Genomic DNA, 27,190 nt, shown 5'->3' on the forward strand with positions numbered 1-27,190 from the left:
AAAACACACCCACCGCAGTAAAATCCAATAGAGTTTATTGGTTAATTATATACAGGAGATTCTTTGATATTCACAGTAATATCAGACAAGTTACCTCCACAAAGAGCAAGAGTAAAAACCAAAATGACAAGTTCACTGTAAACAAAACTAGAAATCCTGCTGGATTTGGTGGGACTGGCTCCAGATGAACTGAAAAGGCACTCGAGGGAAAACAACAACAGCTGAACACAGCCCAGATGCTTTGTGCACTTCTTCCAGGATGATAATCCCGAGGCACAGCGTGTGGAGACTAAACATCAGGGTACGGACACAGGACGTCACATTCCAAGCATGCTACACATGTGTTGACATAGGAATTTAATTTACTCAAGTCTCATAACCCTTAGAGCCCTCGCCTCCCTGCAGGCACCACAACACGAGTTTAGTGTTATCAGGAGAAGTTTAAACCCAGCCAGCGGGAAGGCGGGACTGCCCCAGAAGCCATCGGCAGGAGGGAGTGCAGGTTTTGCTGAGACTCTGGCAAAGCAAACAGCAACCTGGGCCAGGAACATGGCAACCGGTGGCATCTGGTGGACCAGGGGGAGGCTGGTGGCTTCTCTGGATTGTCACCGCTGAAGCAAAAGAAGCTGAAAAGCTGAGACACAGCCGGGAAACGTCCCCTTGTCAGCTGTGCCTCACTGTGTCACTCAGCTCAGAGGTCACAGCCCTCCATCCTACATCCTTAACCACCTTCCTCTCAGACCTCCCCAGCGCCCAGCCTGGGCTCCCAGTTCTAACTGGGCTGCTCCCCAGTGCTCAGCCTGTCACCCTGACAGCCTTTGGAAGGTCACTGAGGTGCATGCGAGATACTTGGGGACCTCTGCCCGGCTCCTGCTCCCCAGGTGACAAGTGCCAGGTCAGCGTCACCCTGTCTCTGCGCACTGGAGGAAGCTCCGTGCCCTCCTGTGTGAGCGCGGGCAGGAGAAGCCTTTGAAGGCAGAGGTGTTCATTCTCGGGGGAACCATTTCAAGGGCACAGATGCTACACACAGAACGAGGCAGAAAAGCTACCATGAGAACCAAATTTATATCATAAAAGCCTGATCGTCAAGTCATCCATCTCTGAGCACTTCAACCCGAGAATTCAAGTCTGGTCACTTCAATACAAGGAAAGTGGCTACAAGGGAACAGCGAGAAGATCAGCCCGAGCAGAGGTTCTATTTCAGAGGAAGACACAGCAAGAGTCTGTGAAGTAACTAGTGCCACCACGCAAAGCCACTTGTGTCCATACCCTATAACCAGGCATTCCAGAACGGCAACACCTCTGACTCGATGGAAAGACTGATCAGAGTGGTGTCTGCAATGTGGGCTCTGAACTCTGTCAGGGATTGAGCCCCTGCATTGGAAAGCTTTCAAAACATGAACCATCATCTCCAGCGCTTAACTGCTTCCATTTCCTCAGAAAAACACGAACATTTCCTCACCGCTCTCACGCAGAGGTTGGAAGGGTCTGTTTTCTGCTCTCAGAGAGGCACCACTGCACAGAGGGCACAGATTTTACCTTCATGACAGATGCAGAGAGAGGGCATCAGTCTGTCCTTCTGCAGCCTGTCACACATCCCTCCCTCCAGAGATCAGACTAGGGAAGAGCTTTTCCTCTCCCTCAACAGGAGCTGGCTTGAATTTTTCCATGAAAAAACCTTCGCTTCTTTCACTCTGATGCAAATTTGCTACCGAAAGAAACTCTTTAGAAACCCAAGCCTGCTTTGCCTCCTTTTAATCCGTATTTGCACTGCCCAAAGAAAACAAGACGTCCAGATAAACACCTGGCATCAGCCTGGGATGGGCGGCTTTATGTGGTGCAATTCCGGATCCTGGTAGCTTCTTCAGAGAAAAAAAATGCTGCTGCACGTGCCCAGATACTTTCATCTCAAAAGGATTCCCTGTTCTCACGGCACATCCCACACGTCAGTCCCAGTCTGAGCTGGTTTTCAGAGCCCTTCGGAAAATCCCACCATGTTCCCTTTCAGTCAACGGGGCATCCCGGGCAGAACAAAGACTCCAGCTTTACACTCTGCACAACCTTCCCTACAACGAGCAGCAGAATTGCTAAACCCTAGAAAACCCAAACATGTTCTGGGCATCACACGTGCAGGACGCTGGTTCTCCGCGTCTCACAGCCCGTTTTCCCTGTGAAATGTGCAGAGCTGACAGCACGGAATGGGAAGGTCTTTGTTCTACACCACTTGTCCACCTCTGGCACCAATCACTCTCACACCTCTGAGCTAACAAGGTCACAGCGAGACTATCAGGACAAAGAGGAGGCACCTGGGTCAGGAATACTTTTTAATTAGCCCAAGCTGCTCCAAATTCCACCTGAGACCAAAGGCTGCTGTAGTCTAATCTGCTCTTTCTTCTCTTCCCCAAGTCTCTCCTTTACAGGAACATGGTTGTTTTACTTCATCTCAATCACAGAACACTCTCTTCAGACATTTCAACCTTTAGTATCATGAAGTCATTAGTTAGTTCTTGCCTCATTTACAGAACTAGTTACAGTAAACGAAATTCTAGCTCTAGATGAATCCCAGTGCGATTCAACATGACATAAATTTGGGTTCAATGGTTTATTTAAAATCTTTTTGCCCTGTGAATACCCAATTGCTGTCCTGCATCTGCTCTGCATATTTCCATGATTGGAAAGTGAAAGCAGCCAAACCCAAATGTTATCACTTGAAGCTGAGTAAAGCTGCTGGACACATCGGAGGATTAACAACACTCATCGTATCTGATGGGCTTGGGACAGATTCATGGGCTTGGGGACAGATTCATCTGGACCCCCCGAAGCACACAGGTCACACATTAATTTCAAAGTGCTCCCTTGCCAGGACACACCTGAGCGTGTCTGATGTGCAGCACCAAATCTTCCTCAGAGGCTGAGTCCTTCTGCAACAGAAGGTGTCATTGGCCCCAAAAGCCACAATGCCAGGAGATCCCCTCCCCGGCATTATGCACATATTGAAAAAAAAAAAAAAAAGGAAATTCAAATAGCCATTCGCACACATAGGCTCTGTCGGCAACTTTGATCTTTACCTACAGTTCATAAAACCCTCACAGATGAGCATTTACAATTTAAAAATAAAATGTTTTGTGTTGTAAAAGAATAATTTCTACATTTCTGTCAGCCAACTAATTTCAATCACGGCATAATCTAAGAATAAAGCAAATCCTAGCCAAGAACGGCTACGACTGGACCCTGGGGAGCCAACCCTGCTGCCAGCCCGCAGCAAGGGGGAGCAGCATCCCCAGCCGCTGTGGGGAACTCCAGCTGATTTTCTTTCTATTGTTTCTCTTTCTGCTTAGGAATGATCCAGTCTTGGTGACGGCTGCGCTTCAAGAGAGCAGCGGGGTGGAGAGGCTCCTGGGCGGCGCCCGGCGTTAATGGCAGTGCTCTGTGATATCCACCACAACGGCCTTTTTCCAGCTGAAGAAGAAATAGCCCGTCCCTGCCCCTGCGGCCACCGCGATGCAGAGGTACCCGTTGTACGTCATGAAGATGAGCATGAGGAAGTAACTGACCACAACCTGGATGACGTGCAGCACGGTCTGCAGGAGGTGAGGGAAGCTCAGCATCTGCTGTCTGAGAACACAAAACCCAGAGAACGGTCAACAGTTGTGAGACGCGGGCGGGAAAATGTACATTTCCAAAGAGAAAACTCCGCTCTTGGGCTGCCAGGATGCCAAGGTGGGCGTGAAACGGCAGAGGATAACCCAGCAAGCTGGACATGGGCTTCTGCATGCGTCTGTCACTTGGAATTGTGCTTTTCCCCACTGAGCTGACTGATAACCAAGCAAGCATGGTACTTGCTGGAGGACAAAGCTTATAGCTGAGAAACAGACTTCTACAAGTGTATTTTACTCCACAGTCAAACACAGAATGGCTGCTTTTCTGAGTAGAGGCTTTGACTACCTGTCAACAGAAGGATCCTAAATATTTTCGGTCAGGGTCGCTGGCTGTAACACCCAAATTCTGTTCCCGAGAACTCCCCAAATGTGTTTGTTACTGCTCTAGCTAAAAAAAAAAAAAAAAGTTTATCTGACTCCTTGTCGCTTTCTTCCTTTTGTCCCCCATCCTACGCAGTGGCCAAGTGACTCAAGCACAGTGTCCTCCAGCATCAAGCAGTGTCCCAATGTGGAGCCAATGCACTTTGCAGAGAGTAACACTGGCTGCATAAAGTCTTTTCTGTCTCAGTTTTTGCCTTTGTCAGCTGCTGAAGAAATTTGTCTTAGAATGAAGTGAAATTCTTACCCAACGGTTTTGTGCGTCTCCATCAAGATCGTGCCATTGGGACCCGGCACTGGCATGGAGTTGTAGCGGATGCTGACTTGGGATTTCCGGAGCATACACTCTCGGGCGATTTTAAGGCCTTCATAAAACATGGCCAGGAAGAAGACGGCCACAAAAGCACCAGCCATTTCTGACAAAAGGGGAAACATAATTGTATCTGTGCGGCGAAAGACGTTTGCTTCAAAACGCGTCGGAAGAGACACCCTGTGATTCAACAACCGCCTCACACCGCACAGGCTGTGGCCGGGCTGTGTGCACACATGTACAGATGGTAAGTGTGATTTTCATCCACGCTAATTGGAATTTCACCCATGAAGTGAAACCAGCGATCACTTTTGCTAATACGACCAGTCAAATTCTCGAATTATACAAACATCTCCCTTTTTCTTTCACCTCACAGATGCCATTTAAGAGAGACTCAACGCAGCATGCCTGCATGTCTGGCATAAATAGCAAGGTTATTCCTGAAACATTCATCAATTGCAAACGTTTTTTTTGGACTGGACAAGACAGTTTTACTAACCTCCAGGAGAATTGATTTTAAGTCCAGAAAACAGCAACGGCACGTTCTCATAGCTGAAGTGGAAAGTCATAGCCTGCCCAAAACACAAAGAACACCAAGATGAGCCCAAATAGCTCATCACGAGAGGGAGCTCACGGCAAGAGTTAGCAAAGGCTTTTGTACTGTGACAAGAACTTGGATCATTTCAGCTGGTCACTAGATAGACTCAGAGAAACTCTTCAGTAAATCTAGTGTAACACACACACACGTGAGACATGGCTAAAGCTGCTCTGGGTTCCTGTTTGGCTGGGCAGCTCTTTCCTATGGGAAATAGAAGCCTAAATTCAGGTACAAGAAGGATTATTCCATATAAAGCAGGACCACAGCTTCCCCTGGGTGAAAATAAGCGCTCCTGAACCTACACAGGGAACGCGGTGGGAAGGGGAGATGTCAGTGATCCCCCGGCCCGCTGGGGTTCACATCATCTTCCCACCCAGGTGAACAAACCGCAGTTTAGTGTGTCTTGACCACAGCTGCATACGGCGGTTTCACATGTAAGGTACTCGCTGAGCTAGAGGAACTTCTCTTCAAACTCTGCACATTGCTTAATTACAGTTATTTGCTAAAGATCAGAATTATGATTAATTTCAGCATACCTAAGAATCAGCAGACATTCATTAGCCCCAGAGCAGAAATTACTATAAAATATCTTTTAGACAGTGCTTCCATTTCTTTAATAAATTTAACATTCTTACATTTCAAACAAAAACCGCACAAACCAAAGAGCGTTACAGCCTAGTTCCATAAACCACAGCTGAAACAGAGCCTGTTATTTGGTGCAAGTGAGGAATGGGAATATGCACATACTAAAATGTACCTATTTACTTCCTTCCCTGACAGTGCAATGGTAATTCCAAATCCTGTGCAATTTATAACCATTTTCAGTTCCAGGGTAAGGCAGGGTCCTTTAAGCTGGCTACTGAAGATAAGAGCACTTGTCACTTGTAAAGAAACAGCATTTATATGGAAATTAACAGATCAGAGAATGCCAACACTGAGCTGTTGGATTATATGAAGAGCTTCACAAGGACACTGGTGACAATGCTGGACCGCAAGTTCCACCAGCACTACTCGGCCACGTTCACAAAGGGGAAGGCTGTTCTAGTCCTCTCTTGCTCTGACACTGTTCACAATGTAAGTAGGAGCAGTGATTCTTGATTCCTTCTTCAGGGCACAGGGCTGGCAGGCAAACTTTAACTGAAGCCTTGCAAAATCTGCCCGAGTACATTCTCCTTTTCAATTGAAATGCACACTCTCTCCTCTCCTTTCAAAGTTCAACCATGAAGAGCCATGTTTTAATAATCTGAAACTCACTCAAAAGTATTTAGAAAAGGGAGAAAAAGCTGAAAAAAAAATTCCCTAGAATTGGCTGCACACAAACACAGATCCTACGGTCATCTCCACAGCAGCTCTGGCCAGGATCTCTGCAAAGCGCCAGTGATGCCAACATGCACAAGTCTGAACTTGTTTAAATCAGAGTTAGCTGGAGCAGCAGGACTCCAGCCCAACAAGGCCCTAACGCCAACGTGGCAAAGGGCCCTGGTAGCACTGTGGTCCCCAAATCAAGCACGTACTTAAAGTTCAGGAGGGAAAGGGCTCAGAGGTTGGTGCCTGCAGGTCAGCACAATCCATCCCACTAGTGTGCAATTCTCTGAGTGTCCATTAAGGGTTTTTCTAATGCTAACAGCCTGGAGAACTCCAGCCATCTCTGTTTCTTGAGGGAAAATACTTATTTTACATTTCTGCCTTTAGCTGGCTGGAGAGCAGATACCAGCCTGGCTGCTAGGGAGGTTTTTGCAAGGAAATACCATTTTGCCAAAGGATCTCCAGCTCTGAAATATGTTTAGTGCCACACATCACCTTATGCCACTCATTTCAGAAGAGTCACAACGGGGTCTGTGTTTTAACTGGATGGATTCCTGCCTTCCAAAGCTAAGTTTAATTTCCAATTCTCAAGAGCATGTTCTTCAAGATGACAAGTTACTCTAAACCACAGACAAGGCAAATCTCTCTCGTTAATTATGACTTTTCCACTTACCATCATCATCATGTCATGACCAGATCCCGGGGCTGCCGTTGAGTGGTGATGCTGGGGAGGATGTGTGGTTGGCAACACGGAGTTGTTCCCGTGGTGAGCCATCTTTACGACAGAGATATTAAAAAAGGCACGTAGAAGAGACCCTGAAAAATAAATGAAAAAAAAAAAATAAGCAGCAGCACTGTTTTAAACAGAAGATAGTTCCTCTACTGCTACTGCAAGAGAAAATACTCTAAGCCACTGAGAACTCCTGCTTCTGGATAAACTCCTGCAGCATTCTCATGGTCCTGCGCTTCGACTGCAGAGAACGCGCAGCAAAGTGAGCAGGACAGTTTAAAGGAGCTGTGTCCCTCTGAGCTTTACATCATCGTATTGCTGCACCATCCTAAATATTCTCGCCAGAAAGGCAGCCTAATCTGATTGCTGCAGCACATGGGGACAAGTGCTCAGCATAAAGGAACATTTCTTATCTCTAAGAGGAAAAAAAACCAAGTCTCTTCTCAATCACAGTCATGAAAGAGACAAAAGTATCTCAAGCCCCATTTTAAATTGCATATACTAAAGGATCAGATTACAATATATCCCCTAATTGACAGTTATGCATTTTATTGGGAACATGTTTAATGAAGAAATTATGTTAGGTGGTACAAAACCTATTGCCAGGCAAAGGTCTGCAATAGCCACAGGCAATCCCATTTCATTTCCATGAGCTTTACATTGTCACATCTTCTCCTCTAATCACATTACACACAATGAGAAACACTCAAAAGGCTGCCAGTCGAAATCTCTAACCTGGTTACTGCAAATCAGGTATGTCTGGACACGCTCATTAAAAATAAAAATACACCTCATGTGGCCATGGCTTCTGTCCTCTGCACCCAGCAGGACTCGGGATGGAACCAGGGACAATTTCTGGTGTGAAATGAAAGGCCACCCAGTAGAAACAGCAACAGGAGAGGAAACAACCTGGGAACACTGGACAGTTCTGAAACAAGAGCATCCGTCAGCGTGATGGAGCCAGAAAAGGGCAACCCTGGGACAGTCCAGGTGAGACAGCACTGAAGGTGCTGGAGCGAGTGGAGAAAAGGGAATGGAGCTGGTGAGGGGCTGGAGTACAAGTGTGATGGGAGCGGCTGAGAGAGCTGGGGGTTCAGCTGGAGAACAGGAGCTGAGGGGAGACCTTCTGATCTCTGAACTGCCTGAAAGGAGCTTGGAGCCAGGGGGGGTCGGGCTCTGCTCCCCAGGAACAAGCGCCAGGACCAGAGGAAACGGCCTCAAGTTGTGCCAGGGGAGGTTGAGGTTGGATCTGGGGAACAATTTCTTCCCCCAAGGGCTGTGGGGCATTGGAACAGGCTGCCCAGGGCAGTGGGGGAGTCACCATCCCTGGAGGGGTTGGACAGACGGAGATGAGGTTCTCAGGGACATGGGGTAGTGCCAGGAGTGGGTTAACGGTTGGACTTGATGATCTGAAAGGTCTTTTCCAACCAGAATGATTCTATTATTCTATGAAAGATAAGTAAGTACCAACACTGCTGTACTAGACCCTGCCTGGAATACTGTGTAACCTCCCAGTCTAGTCTGGCACTCAAATAAAATCAAATGAAATAAAAAACAAAGTACAGACACTTTATCCAATTAAACTTTTTTTTTTTTTTTTTTTAAGAGAAGAGGGGTAATTCCTTCCAGATAAATCATCAGGACTGTTTACAACTTGGACAACAGAGTTTTTTAAGCTAAAAGACAATTTGGTGTTTGAAGAGATAGGCAGGAGTATATTTAGACTGGAGAGGGGAACTGAAACTCTAGAAGAGCTTTCCAACTTGAAATAGTGCAAACAAAACCCCAAATGGCAGCCAGGTGATGGTGGAGCTGGTTTGGTTTGCAACAGTGACCTTACGACACAGCTGTGCAGGAATCACCGGTGGCCCAGGACACGCAGCCTTTGTCAGCGACAGTGACAGCATCGATCTCAAAAGGCTTTGGAGTTCAATTTAAAAAGAGCAGTGAGAGAAGTTAAAGATTTGGGGATGATAAGAAGGAAAACCAAGTCAGTGGTGCTGGGCAGGAACCAAGAGAAGGAATTAACACCCCTTGCAAACACTGGAGTTAATCAGTGCAAGTACATGCCTGTATGTACCCAAGTCAGCGGGGATAAGCTACACACAGCAAAGGTATTTTCTGCATCTCCATGCAGACGAAGTTTGTAGCCACCTATTGCATTAGACGACCTCACAGTAACCTCCCTGGAAAAATAACTTGTAACGGCACTGGCTAAAAGCAGTATGTACTCCCTGTCCGTATTTCTCCTACTATTTTTTAGCTCACCCTGCCCCCAAACTGTGCTTAAAAATTAAGACCAGAAAAACAGCTCAGAAAAATGTCGAGAGGGAAGAAAAAAGAGAGACTAATGCAAGCAGCAGCTCCCCTGACACGGAAAAGCATTACTGGAGGGTACCTGCAGAACCAACAGCGGGATTTTCATGTGGCATAGCTTTTAAGATTATACTGTTTCAGAGATTAAAAGTTCAAGCCCTAGAACTGAAGTCTCAAAATAAAAACACTTGGGAAAAGAATCCTCTGCCAAGACACACAAACATCAAATCATCCTTTGCAGCAGGGAAGGAAGGAAAATAGCCGGAGAGCTTTACATCCCGGGATCAAAGAGACAGGTGCTGCAAGAGGAAAGACGTAAGGGGAGAACTGCTCCTCTCCCCCACCAAAACCTCGTCTCCTCCCTCTTCTTCTTTCAGTTGACTGACCCGTTGCCTTTGCTTTGGATACAACATTCTCCCGAGTGACTACTGTTCAGTGCCATGATTTATTCATTTTAGGATCTCATGCTCCTGCCAAACTGCAGGTTCTGACACACTCCACAGAAGCCCTGGCTGTTCACTGGATTAAAAACTCCCTTGTGTCCATCTTCTCACTAATTCACCATCACTGGTCTTCAGAAAGGGAGAAACAGAGGATGTGTTCTCTAGATATTTACAGTGTATGAGCAAACAAGGTGAAGCGTTCACAAATGGTTGGACGTGGACGGGCAGGGTTTGGTACAGGTTCAGTACGGGTTACGAAGAGCACGTTTGGTGCTCCCATGTGTAGGACCCTGCTACACCAGCGCTCCAACGCCAAATCCGACCCCTGCTGCCGCTACCCAGCACTGAAAGACATTTCTGAGATCCTGAAAAGGATGGGAAATTAAGTAGCACAATAACCTATAGAGAGCCATTTCAGCTTTTTGTGTTACTAAAGGTAAAAACACATGGATGAATTTCTGTCTAAAAATAAATCACTTCCAGTGGAACACCCCAGGACAATCAGTCTCTGAGTTACAACTTGGGAGGTCTCTACCTGTGCCTTCGGTTAAAAAACAGAATCTGGGGCAGCAGCAGGTTAATGGCTGTGTAACATTAATATTTCAAGCTGCAAATCTCCAGTTTGCTTTTGCAGACTCTTTTTTTTTTGCAGAGACAAGCTGAAAGGCACGCAGCTCTGTAAACCATAAAAAGAAGGGCACTGTTTTTAGCAAGTCAGACTCCATACCTGGCGGAAAAAATCCACACACGCAAGCTTCTATTATGGCAAATTCTTTAAATAGGTTTAGTCTTGTACAAACCCTGCACTTCAGCAGCAGGTATTTTTGTCTGAATGGGTGGCTTGACCTCTCGACTGCTGCCCGCTCCACAAGTTTGCACCGAAGGAGGCACTGGAGTGGATTCCTGAGCACACCCTGGAGAGGGGGCTGGACCGGAGCACGGCTGCAGCAGCTCAGGTATTTCCAAGTGTTTGCACACCTGAAGGGCACACACCTCATGTGCACCTGCCTCCTGCTGCTCTGCTACCAGGGACACACAACACAGGGATTTTTTTGTACTCTGCAGTAGACTACAGTGTAAGAAAACAAACAGGGTGGGACAGGAGAGAGGAATGAGGAAACTCTCCCCAGGGCTTCTTTCTTTCTTTCCCTCTGGTTGCTGTTAGCCCAGAGGAACCACGGCCCCCATTTCACGACCTCTCAAATTCTTAAGGAAAACAGCAGGGTCAGAGCTACGCACAGGACTGCTTTTACTTCACGCCGTCATGTTGGAGCAGGGCTGAGCCCAGCCCGTGGGCAGGCTCTGTTCAGAGGTTTCTGTCCCTGCAATGCCACCTTGGCAGCTCAGCAAACCAAGTGGGGTCAGGGAGATGCAGCCAGGAGCAGGATCTGACAACGACAGACCTTTAGATCAGGTTCAGTGTTAGGACTCACACCCTCCAGCAATGTTTAAATAGCGCTGCCTCATCTCACACACACAAGGCAGCCACATTTGCAACGCCAGGGCACGGAGAAGCAGAGGAAGAACAGGTATCTCATGCCAGTGCACAACAGAAACAAGGGAAAGCCGCCTTCTCAAGCAGGTCTCGGCCATGATTGCCAAAACCTCCACCATAGTTTCCCAACCTATTGCTTCTCCCGTTAATCCAGAATCCTGCCATTCCACAGCAAATCACATTTTTTCCTGTGGCAAACAGCCTTCCAGACACCCAGGGGAGATACAGCTTTTAATGCAGAAACACGACAAGCTACGGGAAGGATCTGCCAAGCTCCCAGAAAGTACTTTACAAATCAGCTCGGTCTGAAACACCATGTGCAAACAGAGCTTCCTTAGTCTCATTCAAAAGGAATGAAGCCTCTTCCCAAATCCAAAATCTAACAGGATTAACAACGGAGCCCTAAATCAATGCCCATCAGAGCAGCAAACTCTTCCCTTCAAAACAGTGCCTCACCTTTCCCATGCCAGCTCTGAAAAAGCAAGAAATAAAAGTAATTTCACTGGCTCTGCCCAAAAGGACCAGAGCTTTACAAAACACCTCTTCAGTCTCCTTTACGCTAGTTACTTGTTCCACAGACTGCTGGCTGCGGTGGCCCCGCGAGCCCTCCGGCCGTGCCCACGGGGATGGATCCTGCTCCTCATTTCTGTCTCGCGCAGCTGGAGTGATCCTTACCCAGAGTCCCTCCACCAGCACTTTGGGCAGCAAGAACAGGTCTCTCTCCTCTCCTGAAGAAATGAAAAAGATCTGGTAAGATTTACTAAGAATTCAAGTGAAAGCTCCTGAGAGAAATCCAAGGGAAAAAGATTTAAAATAGCAAGTTGGAAAGGCTTGCACATCACGTATGTCTCAGTCTTCCATGGCACAAAGGAATGCTACATATGAAATACGTAATTAATGCAAAAAGCAAGCAAAAGTGATCAGTGCTCTACTTACAGCAGTCCAGCTGGCAGACTGTGAGCTCCACTGGCTCTGAGCTTGTGGTCTCAAGCCCAATCCTTTTTTTTTTCTTAAAAAAAGTGCAGTGGGAGGGGGAGCCGGGAGCCTGCAGACACTGCAGCTCTGTTCGCTGCCTCTAGCTGTGGCCACTCACCAGGCCGAGCAACTCATCATGAGACTTAAGCACTGCTGCTGGTTTCTTCAGTTTCCTGGCAAACCGGACAACTTTAACCGCTTCCTTTCCAAACGGGTGGACTTGGGGCCGCTCCTCTGGGATCCCAGGCTCAGCCGCAGAGCTGCCCAAAGGCACAGCCCAGGGATGGCCCAATTCTACCTGCTCATCTCGTTGGAGTAACCAGTAACAGCAGCCAGAGCCCTCCCGGGGTCAAGCTGTATAGACACATTTTAAAGATACGGGGAACAGATAGATCATTCTTCAGTAATGCAATATAACATGTTTTACAGATACACTGTTTTTCTCCAATGTCAAAATCCCCCTCGGAGCTCTCTCAAGCAGCCTCAGCAGCCCCAGGGCTGGAACTCAGACACTGTGCTGTGCCCAGCACACCTCTTAATGGCACACCTCTGTTTTTCCCTTGCACAACTCCCGAAGAAAGAGCTTTTAGTACTATATTAAGAATTTAAGGGATGTTTGCAAAGTCACAGAACTGTCTGGCTTGGCCTGGTACTGCGCCACCACCTCAGAGTCCCAACCAAAAGCCTTTACCAGAAGTCTAAGGCTTCCTAAAAGCTCAACACAGTAAAAGGGGCTCAGATAAAGAGCCAGAAGGAGAAGGAGACAGCTCAGGAGAAGAGCTCCGGTGCACTTTGAGGGTTGTCAGGTTGCATTAGTTTGTTTCCTGAGTTTTGTCCGTGACCAGAGAAGCTTGCAAATCAACTCAAAGCAGATCACTAGAGTCAAGCAGAAAAACACACAGTGTGACAGCGGGCACATCTCCCTCTCCGCCTGTGAGCAGAAGGGACACGGCTGAGCTATTTACACAGGTGGGCTGCAGAAGCTTTTGAAGGAAGAAGACAGGTGCTCCAGGGGATGTGCAGCTTGAGATGTCAGAGGGTGGAGAATGATGGGCAAGAAAAGAGCTGAGCAGGGCTGCAGACAGTGTCTTGTGTCTGGCTTCGAAAGGGGACGATGTCCGGGCAGACGGACATGCAGAGATGGAATCAGTCAGCAGGGATGTCAGACGGGAGGCACAGCCAGGCCGGCAGCACGTGGAGACCAGATCTTCACCAAGTGGAGTCATTATTCTGTTTTCTCACACTTATCTGAGCTGCAAACCCCTATCCTTCAGGGCTCCTGGCTGCTGCTGTCTGCTTATTTCATTCTTACTAAATCCTTGTGTTTCTTTCCCACATTCCAGACTTGTACCAATAAACGTTTGTCCCTCTCATTATAGGGCTGCTCTGTCCCCAAGAGCCAGGCTGCAACCCCCTCACATGACTATCGCGCAGCACTCATGAACACAGACCAAAAAAAAAAGAATAAAAAAGAAAATCGGTCCAATTTCAGGCTGTGGGTTGCTGGCTCACACAGGCTTCCTGGAGCTGCACATCATGATTTGGCAGCTTGGTGCAGTTATATACATCAATCAACTTTTAATTAAAATGAAGATTAAAAGAAGTTGAGAAAGCATTGAAGGTTGGTTCAACCCTGAAGGTCCTGTCCTTTGCTCTGAACCAAAGCAACACTCAGCTACACACCGAAGGCAAAGCTGGTCGCCTTCCCTGAGCACAGCCCCTGTTACTACAGGGGCCAGAGCTCTTCCTCTCAGCACGGCCACAATCACGTCCCTTTGATGGAGTTTATTTTCATAGCAAACTTGTCTGGTCACCTTCTGTTAGAGACCCTGCTTGATCTGCTTCCCTAGAAGGGGACGGTCGTTCCTAATCTTCCAGCTTCTGCAGACTCCGCAGGAAATCTCTACATCTTTGAACACCAACACCACAATAATGAAGGACGGACTGTCCTTTACAGGACAATGCACTGAACTTCATGAAGCGGAGCATCACGCCAGCCCGTGTCGTTACTAACAGGCAAAATGAAGTGAAAGGCAGCTGAAAACAATCCTGCAGAGCAGAAAACCTCAGACTGTGAGACTGAGAACATTGGAGGACAGGCTGAGAAATGCTGGCAAGAGATTTGTACAGATAGAGAAAATAATGGTGAGGTAGGCAGGCTGAGCAACAACCGCAGCCCTCTCCAGCCAAGCTTTTTGCTCAGCCACGCTGAAACTACAGGAGATGGAAGAACAGTAAGCGAAGGACACTCCTGAGAAGCCTGACAAAACTGAGGAGTCCTTGCCAACGTTTTCCTGGCTGGAACCTCATTTCTGCGGGAGAAGTCTGACATGTACAGCCCAGGTTCGAGCACCTGGAATGCGCACAAAGCTTCACATCGAGATCCAGGAGTGACCCGCTACTGTCTCACCAAGGGTCCCCAACTCCATCAACCTGGCAGTTAGACTAGATGATTGTTGTAGGGCCCTTCCGATTTAAGTATTCTATTCTAATTCTATTCTGTTCTATTCTTATTCCAACAGTTTCTCTGCTTGTGCTGGCACGTCTCAGTCCTTGCCTCGGTAGAGCAGGTAAGATCACTTCCACAATGACCACATCGACCTTTAGCAAGAGGTGACAGAACCAATGCCCTCGCCCCTTGGTTTGCCTCTTTTTCTCACAAATTCTAGGTCAGCAATGCAGCGGGGACAACGTCAGCACAGGAATCAGTAGAAACTCCCCTCACCTACAAGAGAATCCTGGACACGTTCCCACACTGACTAGTGAACATTGAGTTTTCTTTTGGAAGAAGAACGGCAATTTTAGAGACTGATCCGTTGGGCCAAATCTTGGGGTCACCACCTCCACGTCCTCTCCAGGCTGCCCCGCTCTTGGCAGGACATGAGACAATATCACCACCTCTTCAGCACCACAGCAACAAGCTGCTTCTTACCTTTCCCTGTACAGTGCTACACGTGAAAAAGTTTTTGGAGGTGTGCAGTAGGCTTTTGCGCTCAGAACACAGCAGTGGGTACATCTGACTAGATCGTTTTCATGCCATTGGAAATCCAACACAGTCCTTCCCCTGACAAAGCGGCAGGAAGGGCACAATACCAGGAATGACACAGGAATTGGATCTGGCAGCTCCTGTGAAGACCCCGGGCACAGACTTGCACAAGCCCAGTGCTCCTGTTCTGCAGCACTGCTGAGCACACACCTGTCACAGAGGGTGGCCCAAGGGACTTCGTTTTGGGTGATGGACAGATGCTGAAAGCTGTCATGAAGCCAACAATGGTCAGCGAACTATGTGTGCAGGGCTCTTATCCACATTAAGAACGGCCAGGCAGGACAGAGCAAACAAGTTTTGGAGAAACCCACGTCAGAAACGATGTGAACTGAAGTACCAGCAATAACCTGCTACCATCCTGATAAAACGCGAGTGCTTTCAACCCAACCGAGCCCAAATTAACCGAAGTCCCCAGTGGGACACTTTCAAAGGATCTGAGCATATCCCACCCCTGGCCATCTTTGACAACCCCAGTTGGAGAGATGATTATAAGCTGAGCAAATCAAAAGCGCAGCTCAGGGAACAAAGCGCAGCCCGCCTGGCCCAGAGCCGCCCACCCGCTGACCAGAAGCAGAAGGCCAGGAACAGACATGTCAACCGCAAATTGTTTTGGTTTGGTTTTTTAGTGCTAACAAATGCCAATAAACAGAGCAAGTATGCAGAAAGGTGAGATGCTACATCAGCAGACAGTGAACTCGAACGGTGACAAGGGTGGTACCAATCAAAAGGCATCGGGATCTCTTCAATAGTTCAAAGTTTGCCTGTTCCTCTCTGACTGTCACAAAAACTTTCCTCTTTTTCACGTTACTGCTTGTGTACACATATGCAGGCACATCGCAAGGAGAGCTAGAGGCCACGAATGTATTGCAAAGAACAAGTTTTATTTTAGTTACCTCTCTACTGGGGGATCTCCGAGGTCGTACCTGAGCTCCCAGGCAGAGGTGAACAAGGGGGACGCAGGCGCTGGTAAGTTCAGCCCTGCTGGAAGATCACTGGTTTTGCTGAGCTCGCCTGGATTTCAAGGCTTCAGGCAGGCGCAGCCTCCCGCTCTTTCCCACAACAAAGCAGGAATCTCAGACATGGTGATAAGGTGCCTAGAGTTTCTCACAGGCCTATGTTATCTAACACAGAGGTTCTACTCATCAAGCACATAAGGTCAGTAAAACAATTAGTGTGATGTATGTGCTTTTTCTACAGACAGGTGCAAGTCACTTTGAGCGTATTTACATTTAACTAACCTCCTCGCCAAATCTTCCACTACATTCCCATACACTGCTCCACCTCCATCAGAACAGCACGAAGCCCTTGCCAGGCACAGAAAACACAGATCTGCAAGTGTCATAGCGGGTGTCAAGGCCAGAGCAGATCAGCTCTACAGACCTGACTTCTGCACTCAGAAGCAGCAACTTGACATGCTCGAGCCCATCACAAGCACAATTTCTTCCATTCTGTACACGCACAGTATTTCCCCCCTCCCTGTTTTCATTTCTCTATTTCTTCTGCCACAAGCCTTTCAGATCTTATATCTGTTCTGCACTGTTTATTGTTCTCCTTTCTGTCTGGATGGGTGATACAGTCGTCCCCCTTTCCTGACACCCAACAGCGCAGAATTTTCTGGAGAGCAGCAGAACTGAAGCACCTCAGAATAACCAAGATCTGGGGAGTGAACACCAGTCCCACGGCTCCCAAAGCGGAGAAGCTGCCACACCAAAGCTGACTCAGGCACGCATCTGGAGGGAAAGGCACGGCCTTGGAGCTGCCAGAACTGACAGAGGATGCTACATTACCATTTCTTTATAAAACATCCAGGGGTAAAGGGCTCCTGCAAAACCACGTCAGACACACAGTACATAGCCACCATCAGCGTGAATTCAGAGCTAGTACTAACAAGTTTCCATCAGAGGTAATTCCCAGGAGGCATCTAGAAAAGAACCTCTCAGCACTCCCAGCACACATCAAAGACTTCTGAAACAATTCTCCCAGGACCGCAGTCTGATGTGTCACATCATCACAGCTTCATCTTCCCCGGATCATCAAGGGTATGAAACACTGACACATAATACATACTGAACTCACAGAATACCCTCCCAGCATCCAGGGAGGAGAAACCTGCGGGCCTTCCCTTCCCCCAGGGACGGGGCTGTGTTTAAACAGAGATAAAGCAGAACAGCTTAAATCCCAGTGGCCCAACAGGCCTGGTGGGATGCAAGAACAGACGAGTGCTGTCTGCTTACCATGCACAACGCTCGCTCAGAAATCACCCCAGGACCCTCTCGCTAAAAACCGCCGAGCGCTCACTTGTTGGCTGCAGAAGCTGCCTGACCCTCCTTCTTACCAGTGGAGAGGATCGGGACAGCAGCGGCGAAGAGGAGACGGAAAAGAAGTGCCATGTGATCCGTATTTTCCAAGATTACGTAACTTCTTGAATAAATAGATACTTCCTTATCCTCTGTGGCAGTTTGTGTGGAGACATTACACAACCGAGCACAGGAACGGCGACCAGGGAGACGTGATCCATATGGATGCGATCCATATGGATGTGATCCATATGGCCAGAGAGCTGCCTCACCGAGGAATGAGAGGGACAGAGTCCTGAGCCTTGCAATACTCTTCAAAATCTTTTTAATCTAAAAAGAAATCAGTATTTGGAGCAGTATCTTGCAAGATACATATCCTGCAAGATTAGACAACTTCTGCTTCCTTAGAGAACCCACACCTAGTGAAGAATTTGTCTTCCTATTTTATATGCCCTAATCAAGAACAGCTTCTAGCATGTATTGCTCTACCTACAGACTTTTTTTAAAAAGAAGTGTTTGTGTACAAGATTCTTCACCGTGCTCACTAATTCCTGCAGGTTCATACCACCCGCACCACTGGTATATATGAAAAAGAGCCAGCCCGTCTCACACAAAAAAGGTGTCTCTGTCCAGAGAGTAAGGAGATTGATGTTTGTGACACCCACAGAACTATTCAATCTATAAGGAACGCCAGACATCTCGGGATGCAAGCCAAGGTACTGCTTGCAAGTTAAGATCTGATAAACCATTGCTACATGGTTTGCTGAAGTGGGAAGGACACACACCAGGCTAAAAACTATGAACAGCGCTGACCAGATTTATTTAAAATGGTGCCTTCCAGCTTTAAACCCTGTAAGATTGTAAAATAACCTCAGGAGACACAAAATGAAACCAGGAGTCAGCAAGTGCATTCCCAAGTCAGCAAGGAGGACTTTCATCGGTTGCAAAAATGCAATGTGGCTCAATGTGCCCTAAAAGTGCTTTACCTGCGCTTTAATACAGCTGCAAGATTACAGCTGCTATCTAGCAACCTCATAAATACCTCTGTCTCACGCAGATAAAACCAATGCTGAGGGTAATAAAATGGATGGCATCGGTTTATTACAGGCCTCATAAAAGGGAGCCTAAAGTGCATCGACACAGATGGTTCAGAAGACTCACAGAAGATTCCCAGATCTTACCCTACTTGCCCTTGTTCCAGGAGTCACCACAGGACAACCTGCGGTTCAGATTTTCAGCCACAGAACCACTGAGGTTTAGGAGACCTCCTGAGATCACCTAGTCCAGCTTCCCCGCTCCCGCAGGCTCAGCTGGAGTGGGTGCCCAGTCAGCTCCCATCACCCCTGAGCGTGATGATAACGCACACACGTCACAGACTGATCAGTTCCTGCAGGGATGGCGAGGAGCTGCTGTGTGCTCTGGAGGCCGTAACTTGTGGACCTAGATCCAGGTCCTGCAGTCAAACTAAAAAGCTGCTGTTCTTCAACATTTCACCTCGCGAATCCTTCGGCAGAGGAATCTTCCCTGCAGTGAACTGGGGAGATGCCCGAGGCACCGCAGTGTGGTGGTAACAAAGATGGTTTTAAGTTAATGGATCGGCTGATAACACCCCAGCCATGGACACAAACCTGCACATGCAGAAAACAAGATCATTTTTCCCCTCACACATCGTAACCAGACTTAGCCCATTTGTACAAATTCTGGAAGAAAACCACCCTCCAGAACTCTTCGTTAATTAAGGTTTAGGAATCCATTCCACACGCATGACATGAGACATACCAGTTTAAGCAATTTGTGTAAATTTTCCCATCTCCAGGATTGCCACACACCCATCACAGGGAACCATCTTCATTGTACATCAGCTCCCACCACCCATGAAAGCTTCCTTGAATAACAATCCCAGGAGCACATTTCACTCCTTTCTTTTCATATTTAAGTAGTTGTTTGTCTACAGCTACTCCTTAGATGTGTGTCCCCGTGCAGATGCAGCATTTTAAGGCAGCCACGCAACCATTCACCTTCCCCGGAGCTGTCACGGTCCGGGCTGTGCCAGGCACTGCCACAATCGCCGCACGTTCATGTCAGCTCCTACGGGAAAGCGCTGGCACTTCCAGCTCTGGCGTGTCACGGTCACCTGTTAAACGTAGGCTTTTCAGTAAACACCTAACAGTTGGCAAGACTGACTTTTAGAAAAATACTTACATTTTCCCTGCTTGCAGAAGGGAAATGAATGCGTCTTCATTTAATTCTGCATCACCAGCTACGGCTCTCAAAACAAAAGCTTGTTCTACCGCAGCCAAGAATCAAATTCTTTTGTACTTCAATTGTTCAAAAAATCTGTCGTTTTGAGAAGCCTGAAGCTGTTTTTGAGCAAAATACAAGGTAGAACATAGGTCACCAAGAGCAAAATCCATTCCACTGTGTTTTTGATTAAGCCCAGGACATCAATCTCTGTTTCAGCTGACGGATATGATCAAAATATACATCACCAGAGGCACTTTCCATGATCTTGGATAACAGCAAGGGTATGGAAGATGGGAATACAAACAGTTTCCAGGTAGTAATGCAAATACTTGTAAGAGTTTGGAGAAGAAACCCATAGCCCTAACCCAGAGGACAGAGCACCTCTACATTTTCACTATTGGAAATGCAAAAACACAATCCTACCTTCACTCTCTGTCAGCCCAGCAAGGTATAGGACCTCCCGCGATTTCCAGAAGAGGGAAAGGACAATCAAATCAAGCCAGGCTCTGGGAAACAATTTGCCCTTGGAAGAGCCTCAACCCCATGACACTCTTCTGACAGGACTACCTCTGGGGCATGGAAAGCTACAGCAAAGAGCAATCAGCACATTTTTTATTGTAGTTCTGAACAATGATAAACCATTCTGAGAAAAAGCTTTGAACACCACCTTTTTCATCTAGCTTTCAAACCCTTGCACGGCCACGGAGCTGTTAATCCAGAGCAGAAATGATTCAGAGCTAAAAAAAGCTGAGTACTCACTATTCCAGAGACAGGTTTTCCATCTGCTGCCTCCAGGAGAGCAGCCTTGTCCCAACAGTCAACACGTCTGAGATGGATCAAAGTTTCTAAACTTTCAGATAATGCTGACAAGCAGAACGCGTATCATTATCTATATCAAAGGCTAATCATTAACTGCTGCTGGGATTTAGCTGTGATCACTTTTACTCCGCTTTAAGCCTATTTATTGCCCGACTTGCAGCCTATTTCAAACCAGACCCATTACTTGCAATTCAGCCAGTGGAAAATATTTATATTCAGCTTCTCTGAGCTGCACAAAGAGGGAAGGGCTGAAGCAGCAGGGATTTCTGCTACAGTGTACTCCCTCACAAAATCAAAAATTTCATCTGACACAAGATAAATATTTACTGCTCAGACTAAGTAGCCCACCGAAGGGATAAGCAAGTCATGTCTGGACCAGAGCAAGGATTGAGATGCTCACATAAAGCTCCACATAATAGCAAAAGTGACACCTGAGTCTCCCTCACAAGATTTCAAACATTAATTTCTGTCAGAGAAACTAGCGTTCTGCTTGCTTTTGGATATTGTAAGAAAGCAAGCTGAGTTTCCTTTAGTATCTACCCCATAATGAAGAAATGTGACATTTTCACAGCTATAGGCCAGTTTTTAGAAGCTGGCAGAGTGGTAAAAAATAATGAGGCAGATTATAAATTGTGCATAGATTCTTCCACAATGTGTACAAGACAAATCCCGTCGGGGTAGCTGGCTGTCTGACCTCTCTGATCAGGAAGCTGGTGTCAGCAATTGCTATGGAAGAAAAAAATGTGAGAAAGGAGAAAAAGCGCAGGAAGTGTAGGGGTACCGTGCTCTGCAATCCTGGTGTCATCGTAGGGGCAGTGGTTTCAAGGAGGAACAAAAGCAAGAGCTGCACAAAAAGGGATCAACTACACATGATCCTACTATCATGAGGTACTGGAGGGTCTGAATTCAGCACATGAAGGAAAGTCATGCTACTGCCAAAAGGTTTCTTAAACTACTACGTCTTACCAAAGAAGCAAAACAGCCAGAATAAAGCACATTAGGCTTTATTATCCATATAGCAGGACATCTTATAGCCAAGGATACTACTCTATTTATGCCCTGTATGAAGAGAGCAACACAAAAATAGCTTAACAAGTCCAAGCAAACCTGTAGCAGGCACATGAGGGCAGCTGTAAAACTCCCAACTATCTTCCTTTTAGATTGTTTAGGCTTCAATTTTACAGTACCGGTAACATTTTCCTCCAGCATCCTTCAGTCTCACCTGACACCACTTTAAACATTAAGGTTCTATATGTCCTGTGAGATAACATCTTATCCCAAGTTAATTAAGGGTACCAAAGGCAACGGTAACTTGATTTGTGTAGAACTCTCCTGGCAGAGAACCATGAAATCACAACTCAGTCTCTTGTCAAATCCATTAGACCAGGAGCTTAGACAAACAAGGGGACCATAAAAAAGGCAACTGAGAAAACCAGACCAGCACTCTGAACCCACAGTATACCAGGGCTGGGTGTGTTCCTCAGGAGCTTGTGCTTCTACTTCCCTTATCACTTTGATGTACAAGGGTTGACGTGCGGTATCAGAAAGGCGCAGGTACCTCGCCGCCCTCCCACTGAGCAACAGCGGCCACTGCAGTCGCTTCCCGAGGGCTGGGGGAGGATGAACTGGGATCGCCTGCCTGCTGGGAGCGCTGGCTTGGAGTCTGCTCCATGTCTGTCAGTGTTTTCCTTTCCCAAGTAAAGGATGCAAGCTTGAAAACGCAGTCAAGCTGTGACAACACGGTGTCGAGTCTTTTTAGTACAATGCCTTTCGGAGCAGGAAAAGTGAACTGAGGCAGTAACTGATTAATCAGATCCCTGGCTCACAGTGCAGCTCTGTCCAGACACAATGCGGAGGAACCCAGCCAGAAGCCGCAGGGAGCTGGCGAGCTGCACCGCGGCCAGGCACACGGTGGACCTGGGATGGCACGGAGCTGCTCCGGGATCCACGCAGAGCTGCTCTGGGATCCACACCAAGCTGCTCCGGGATCCACACAGAGTTGCTCTGGGATCCATGTGGAGCTGCTCCGGGATCCACACAGAGTTGCTCTGGGATCCATGTGGAGCTGCTCCGGGATCCACACAGAGTTGCTCTGGGATCCATGTGGAGCTGCTCCGGGATCCGCACAGAGTGCATTCACTATTTGAAAGAAACCAAACCAGGCGCAGGTCGGGTCCCAGGGACTCACATCTCGGGAGGCCACACACATTCCAAACAGTGGCTTTGCAGGCTCACACAGGAATGAGCTGCTCGGCTGGTAAACAAGCACCAGCTCGTACACTCAGTGTGCGCTACATCTTGGAGGTGGCCTGAAAGTGCTTTTTAATCCGACAAATCGAACTCCAATTAAATTTCCTTTAACATGAAAAAAGTACCTGAAAGTCTATTTACCATACACGCTCCTTCCACCAGGGAGAGACGCATTAAGTATTTAAAACAGAAAATAAAAGCCAACTGTCAAGCATTCTCCTAGCTAAGTTAGCCAAAATATCAGCTAAATATATCACAAAGCTCATAGTGGAAGCTCATATACCTTCACCAGAGGAACAAGATTTGAATCCTTGATAAGTAATGAGCGTGTGTGGGAAAAGAAGGCGAAGTAACGGAGCTCTCACAAAGCCTCAGGAGAGAACTCAGTGCGCTCACTGTTACTCTCATGGTAAAATAGCTGTATTTTCCCTAGTTTTGTCCCAGCTTCTCAGGCTTGATATCAGGATGTGCGAGGCATCCAGTGAGAAGACGCCCAATCACTTAAAACATTTTGGCCTGTGATCTAGAGCTACCATGGTCTGCTATATTGATTTAGATAAACATTCAAGTGAACAGATTAAACGCATGTACAGCTTTTTAAACAGATTATAAATGACATTCGCATCTGTGGTACAACAACGCCTGTGGAATTTTCTAATATGATATACATGCAGAGCGAAAGAGCAAAAAAAAAAATTTTAAATATTTTCCACACAAGCAATTGTTCTAGTCAGCGATCACAGGTGCTCACGGGCTACTGGAAATCAACAGGACCACTGGAGATATGAACTGGTGAGACAGAGGGAAGAAACGAGGCATTGGGAAGACGACATCAAAGACTGTGGAAACAGAGAAGGACAAAAAGGGGGTATTTCAGCATAGCCCCCTCCTTCTAGATTGGCTTCTAAAGCAGAAAACTATTTCCAGGACCAACAAATGAAGGGTTTTAGAAAGTTAATTTGTAGTGCAGCAAAATAAGAATTTAATTTTTTTACAATAACTAGTCCCATTATTCTCCTCATTAGCAGATTCCAGCTTTCAGCTGAAAAAAAAAGTTAATAAAAAAATCGTTGGTCTCGAGTCCCCGGGACTTGATTGGGAACATTTCCAGAAAATTAGATTGAAACAAAAGGCAATGGAGTGGATTAACTAAGACTGGATTTCCCAGAGAAAAGCAACATAAACTAGACTGAGCCTTTTTCATCCTTCCCTAAGAAAAAAACTGCCAAGACTCCCAGGGATTTCCTGGCAGAGCTCTGGAGAAGTTGACGCTGGCAGTTTGCTTCAACTCCACTAAATTCTGCTGCAGATTACTGCGAACTTCAGGGCGAACTTCGGTCACGTGTGGAGAAGGCAGAGCCATGGAATTTTCTTCCTGGGTACAGGGGTCTTTATAGCAAACACAGAAACCAAAATGGAAAAGGAGAAAATATCACGTTTTAGTCCAAAGAACAAAAAGTCTTTGCTCTGGCTGGAAAACAAGGCAGCTGAAAGGAAGTTCTTAAGACCCCGACTCAAAACTCACGGTGTGAATATGGCAGATCTTCTCATCTATTTGTACCAAAAGACTGCTAAAGATTAGTATTCTCAACACCTTCCCTTCTCAAACTTTAAGCTTTTGTTCAGAGATAGTGTCTCACTAATCCAAAACGTGAGGTTACAATGCAAAGGGGTGAGAGAAGAATCCTCCTAAACCTCTTTCCCAAAAAGGAAAAAAAATTTTAAAAATTAAAAAAAAAGAAAACACAAACCTTGTCCTTGCAGCACTGCAAGTCAGAGTATGAGGCAGGGACTATACCTTTAAACCAAAAATGCAAAAATGTAAATGTGACCTGGAAAGCTAATTTAATTCCTCCTCCCTACTGGCAGAAATTATTCTAATGCTCAGCCTAGTTAAAAAGCTGCTCTAGATTAGAAATCTGACATGAAATTAAAATAATTCTATATAGCTTCCAACAGGCAGCAAAAACTCAGCAGAAAGCAGCCATACAAAAATCCTCAGTTCTCAATACGAAGTTTTGCAGGAGCCTGCAACTCCTGCTAGTTTTATTCTTTTCAAACTTTTTGTTTGTTTGTTTGTTTGTGAGGGAGAAGAAGAAAAAACCTGCTTACTGCAAAAACTTTTGTGTTTGTAGCAAAAAGAGTCACTTTAATTTTGTATTGTGCAGCAGGGCAGCCACAGCTTCACCAACACATCCACACTGTTAGGAAGCCAACACGCATTTAAATGGCAATATTTACACATCCTTTCCAGTGCCCCCTTTTTTAATAAAGGGTGGGGAAAAAAAAGTAATGCATAATCCAAAGCTTGATGAAAGCCTCAGGAAATATGACATCATAAATTATATGAATTGGGACCATTAAACTGAACGCCAGTTTACCCTGTAAGATCGCATATCGTTACTCATGAAGAATACTGCAAAAGCTTTATTTACCTCAGGCTCAAGCAGAGGCAAGTCAAGATCAAATAGATTAAAAGTAAATTAAATAAATACCTGTGAAGAGAGCTGAATCCACCTTTGCACAAAATGCCACACTATTAAGCACTCCGAAGCTTAGAATTTGAGCACAAACAGGTCTGCAACTGCAAAGCCCTGTGGAGCCGCAAGCTCAGTGCAAACTCAAATGCAGAAGAGGGCTTAAATAAACACGAAGCTTAAATAAGAAAATGCAAAGTGGCTGAGAGGTGATGTTTTCCGTAGAACTGCAGTGTGTACTTGTACTGGCACTTCACTGACGTTGAGACTTGTCAGTGGGGAAGCAAAATGGGTGCTCAGCTCAGAGGTTCTTCACAGGACGGGAATCCGGGATTGTACCAGGACTGCTCAGTTTTTGCTTCCAATTTAAACTTTGTAATAAAAATAAGGAAAAGGTTGGGTACAGACATAGCATTACCTCTACCTAAAAAAAACCCTAAATTTGAGTGCAACACTGGGACATAACCACATAGGTCTTCACTGCTTAAAAATATATCTTGACTGCCAAGTAGACAGAAATACAGGAGGAAAAGCAACAACTTACTTCTTCATCTAAGGAACACAGGAACCACATCTCCTGTTTCACATTCATGTCCACCCACAGTACTGAGCCAGGGACAATCTGCTCCCATTAGGAATTTACATCAAATTCTTGTACAACTATTGTGTGTGTGCGTCATTATGTGGTTTGTTTTTTTTTTTAAACAGAAACAAGGCTTTTGACCCTTTGCAGGTTTCATTCTAAAATAATCTCACATTCTGTAATGGAAAAGCTACTTAATACTCCCCCTTGTCTTTTCACTTTAGAAGTGAAATCACCGATACGCCAATCATGCTGTATTGCAATCAAACCCCCACATTATTGCAAACACGGACCTCGGAATTTTGTTCTCAGACTCTGACGTGCTAAAAAAATTTCCAATCAGTGCCAGAAAATATCCAAAGTCAAGAAATTATTGCCATTTTGCGCTCCCTTGCATTCGGTTTTGCTGCATTTCAACACCAGCCGGTTCTAAAGCCCTGAATTTAAAGACAAGGCAGCAGGTCTCACAAAGCACCCGGAGATACCAGCTGTTGCACAGGAAATAAAAGAGGTGTGTTTCTCAAGCTACAAGGCAAAGGTGGAAAATCGCTTAACGAGGGCCAGCTCAGATGTCTTTAAAGCCAAGAAACTCTTCTGAATGCTAGAAGAAAATGCATTACACAGTGACAGTCGGCCCTGGGTAACTCAGAGGTACGAGAACCTGAAATCTGGAGTACAATGTGCAGCCCATGGGTCCGAACCTTCCCGCCCCCGGTGCTGCGGGGTCGCCACGAAGCCGCACAGGCAGAGGAACGAAACCGCCTCTGGCAGAGCCGAACCGGGCCCTGGAGCCAGGCGGGGCTGCCCCGGCCCTGAGGCGGCACGGGCAGGGCAGGGACACGGTGACCCGGCTGTCACCTTGGGGACAAACCTGCTCCCGCTCGCTAAGCCAGGCCGGCAGCTACGCCGGGAGCGTCTCCCTGCGGCCCGCGGTCCCGCTTCCCGCGCTCCCCCCGCGCCTCAGCGGGCTCGGCAGCCCGGCCGGCCGCCCCCAGGCCACGGATAGGCCCCGGCGAGGCCGCCCCTGCTCCCTCGGGCACCCCCGCGGTGCCTCCGCCGCTGACCGGCCGCCCCCGCCCGGCCCGAGTCCCGCGTCCGGCCAAGGGCAGGGGGGGCGGCGGCCGCAGGCCCCTCAGGCGGCGGGAACGGGGGCGGCGCGCGAGGCCACCCTGGCCCGGCAGGTCACTCACCGCGCGACCGCCACCGGAGCCCTGCTTCGCCCGCCAACCCGGCGCTGCAAACCCCGCCCCCTCCGGCAGCCCCGC

At 47.1% G+C, this 27,190-nt stretch overlaps 1 protein-coding gene across 3 annotated transcripts; it reads right to left on the reverse strand.

Annotated features, from left to right (window-relative positions):
* Nucleotides 1-75: 75 nt before the first annotated feature.
* SLC31A1 (solute carrier family 31 member 1) lies at nucleotides 76-27,171 on the reverse strand. 3 transcript variants are annotated; one of them, XM_065648477.1, is made up of 6 exons: nucleotides 27,116-27,168; nucleotides 11,910-11,962; nucleotides 6,924-7,066; nucleotides 4,847-4,919; nucleotides 4,285-4,453; nucleotides 76-3,615 (listed from the first exon to the last, which is right to left on the reverse strand). In XM_065648477.1, exons 3-6 carry the CDS (start codon nucleotides 7,023-7,025, stop codon nucleotides 3,414-3,416), a joined length of 546 nt encoding a protein of 181 aa, XP_065504549.1. In that variant the 5' UTR covers nucleotides 7,026-7,066; nucleotides 11,910-11,962; nucleotides 27,116-27,168; the 3' UTR covers nucleotides 76-3,413. The 3 variants fall into 3 exon arrangements, with proteins under 3 accessions (XP_065504549.1, XP_065504547.1, XP_065504546.1); XM_065648475.1 differs by having other exon boundaries at nucleotides 11,691-11,962; nucleotides 27,116-27,154; XM_065648474.1 differs by lacking the exon at nucleotides 11,910-11,962 and having other exon boundaries at nucleotides 27,116-27,171.
* Nucleotides 27,172-27,190: the final 19 nt, after the last annotated feature.

The sequence above is a fragment of the Caloenas nicobarica genome, chromosome 19, assembly GCF_036013445.1.
Source record: "Caloenas nicobarica isolate bCalNic1 chromosome 19, bCalNic1.hap1, whole genome shotgun sequence".
NCBI classification, from domain to species: Eukaryota; Metazoa; Chordata; class Aves; order Columbiformes; family Columbidae; genus Caloenas; species Caloenas nicobarica.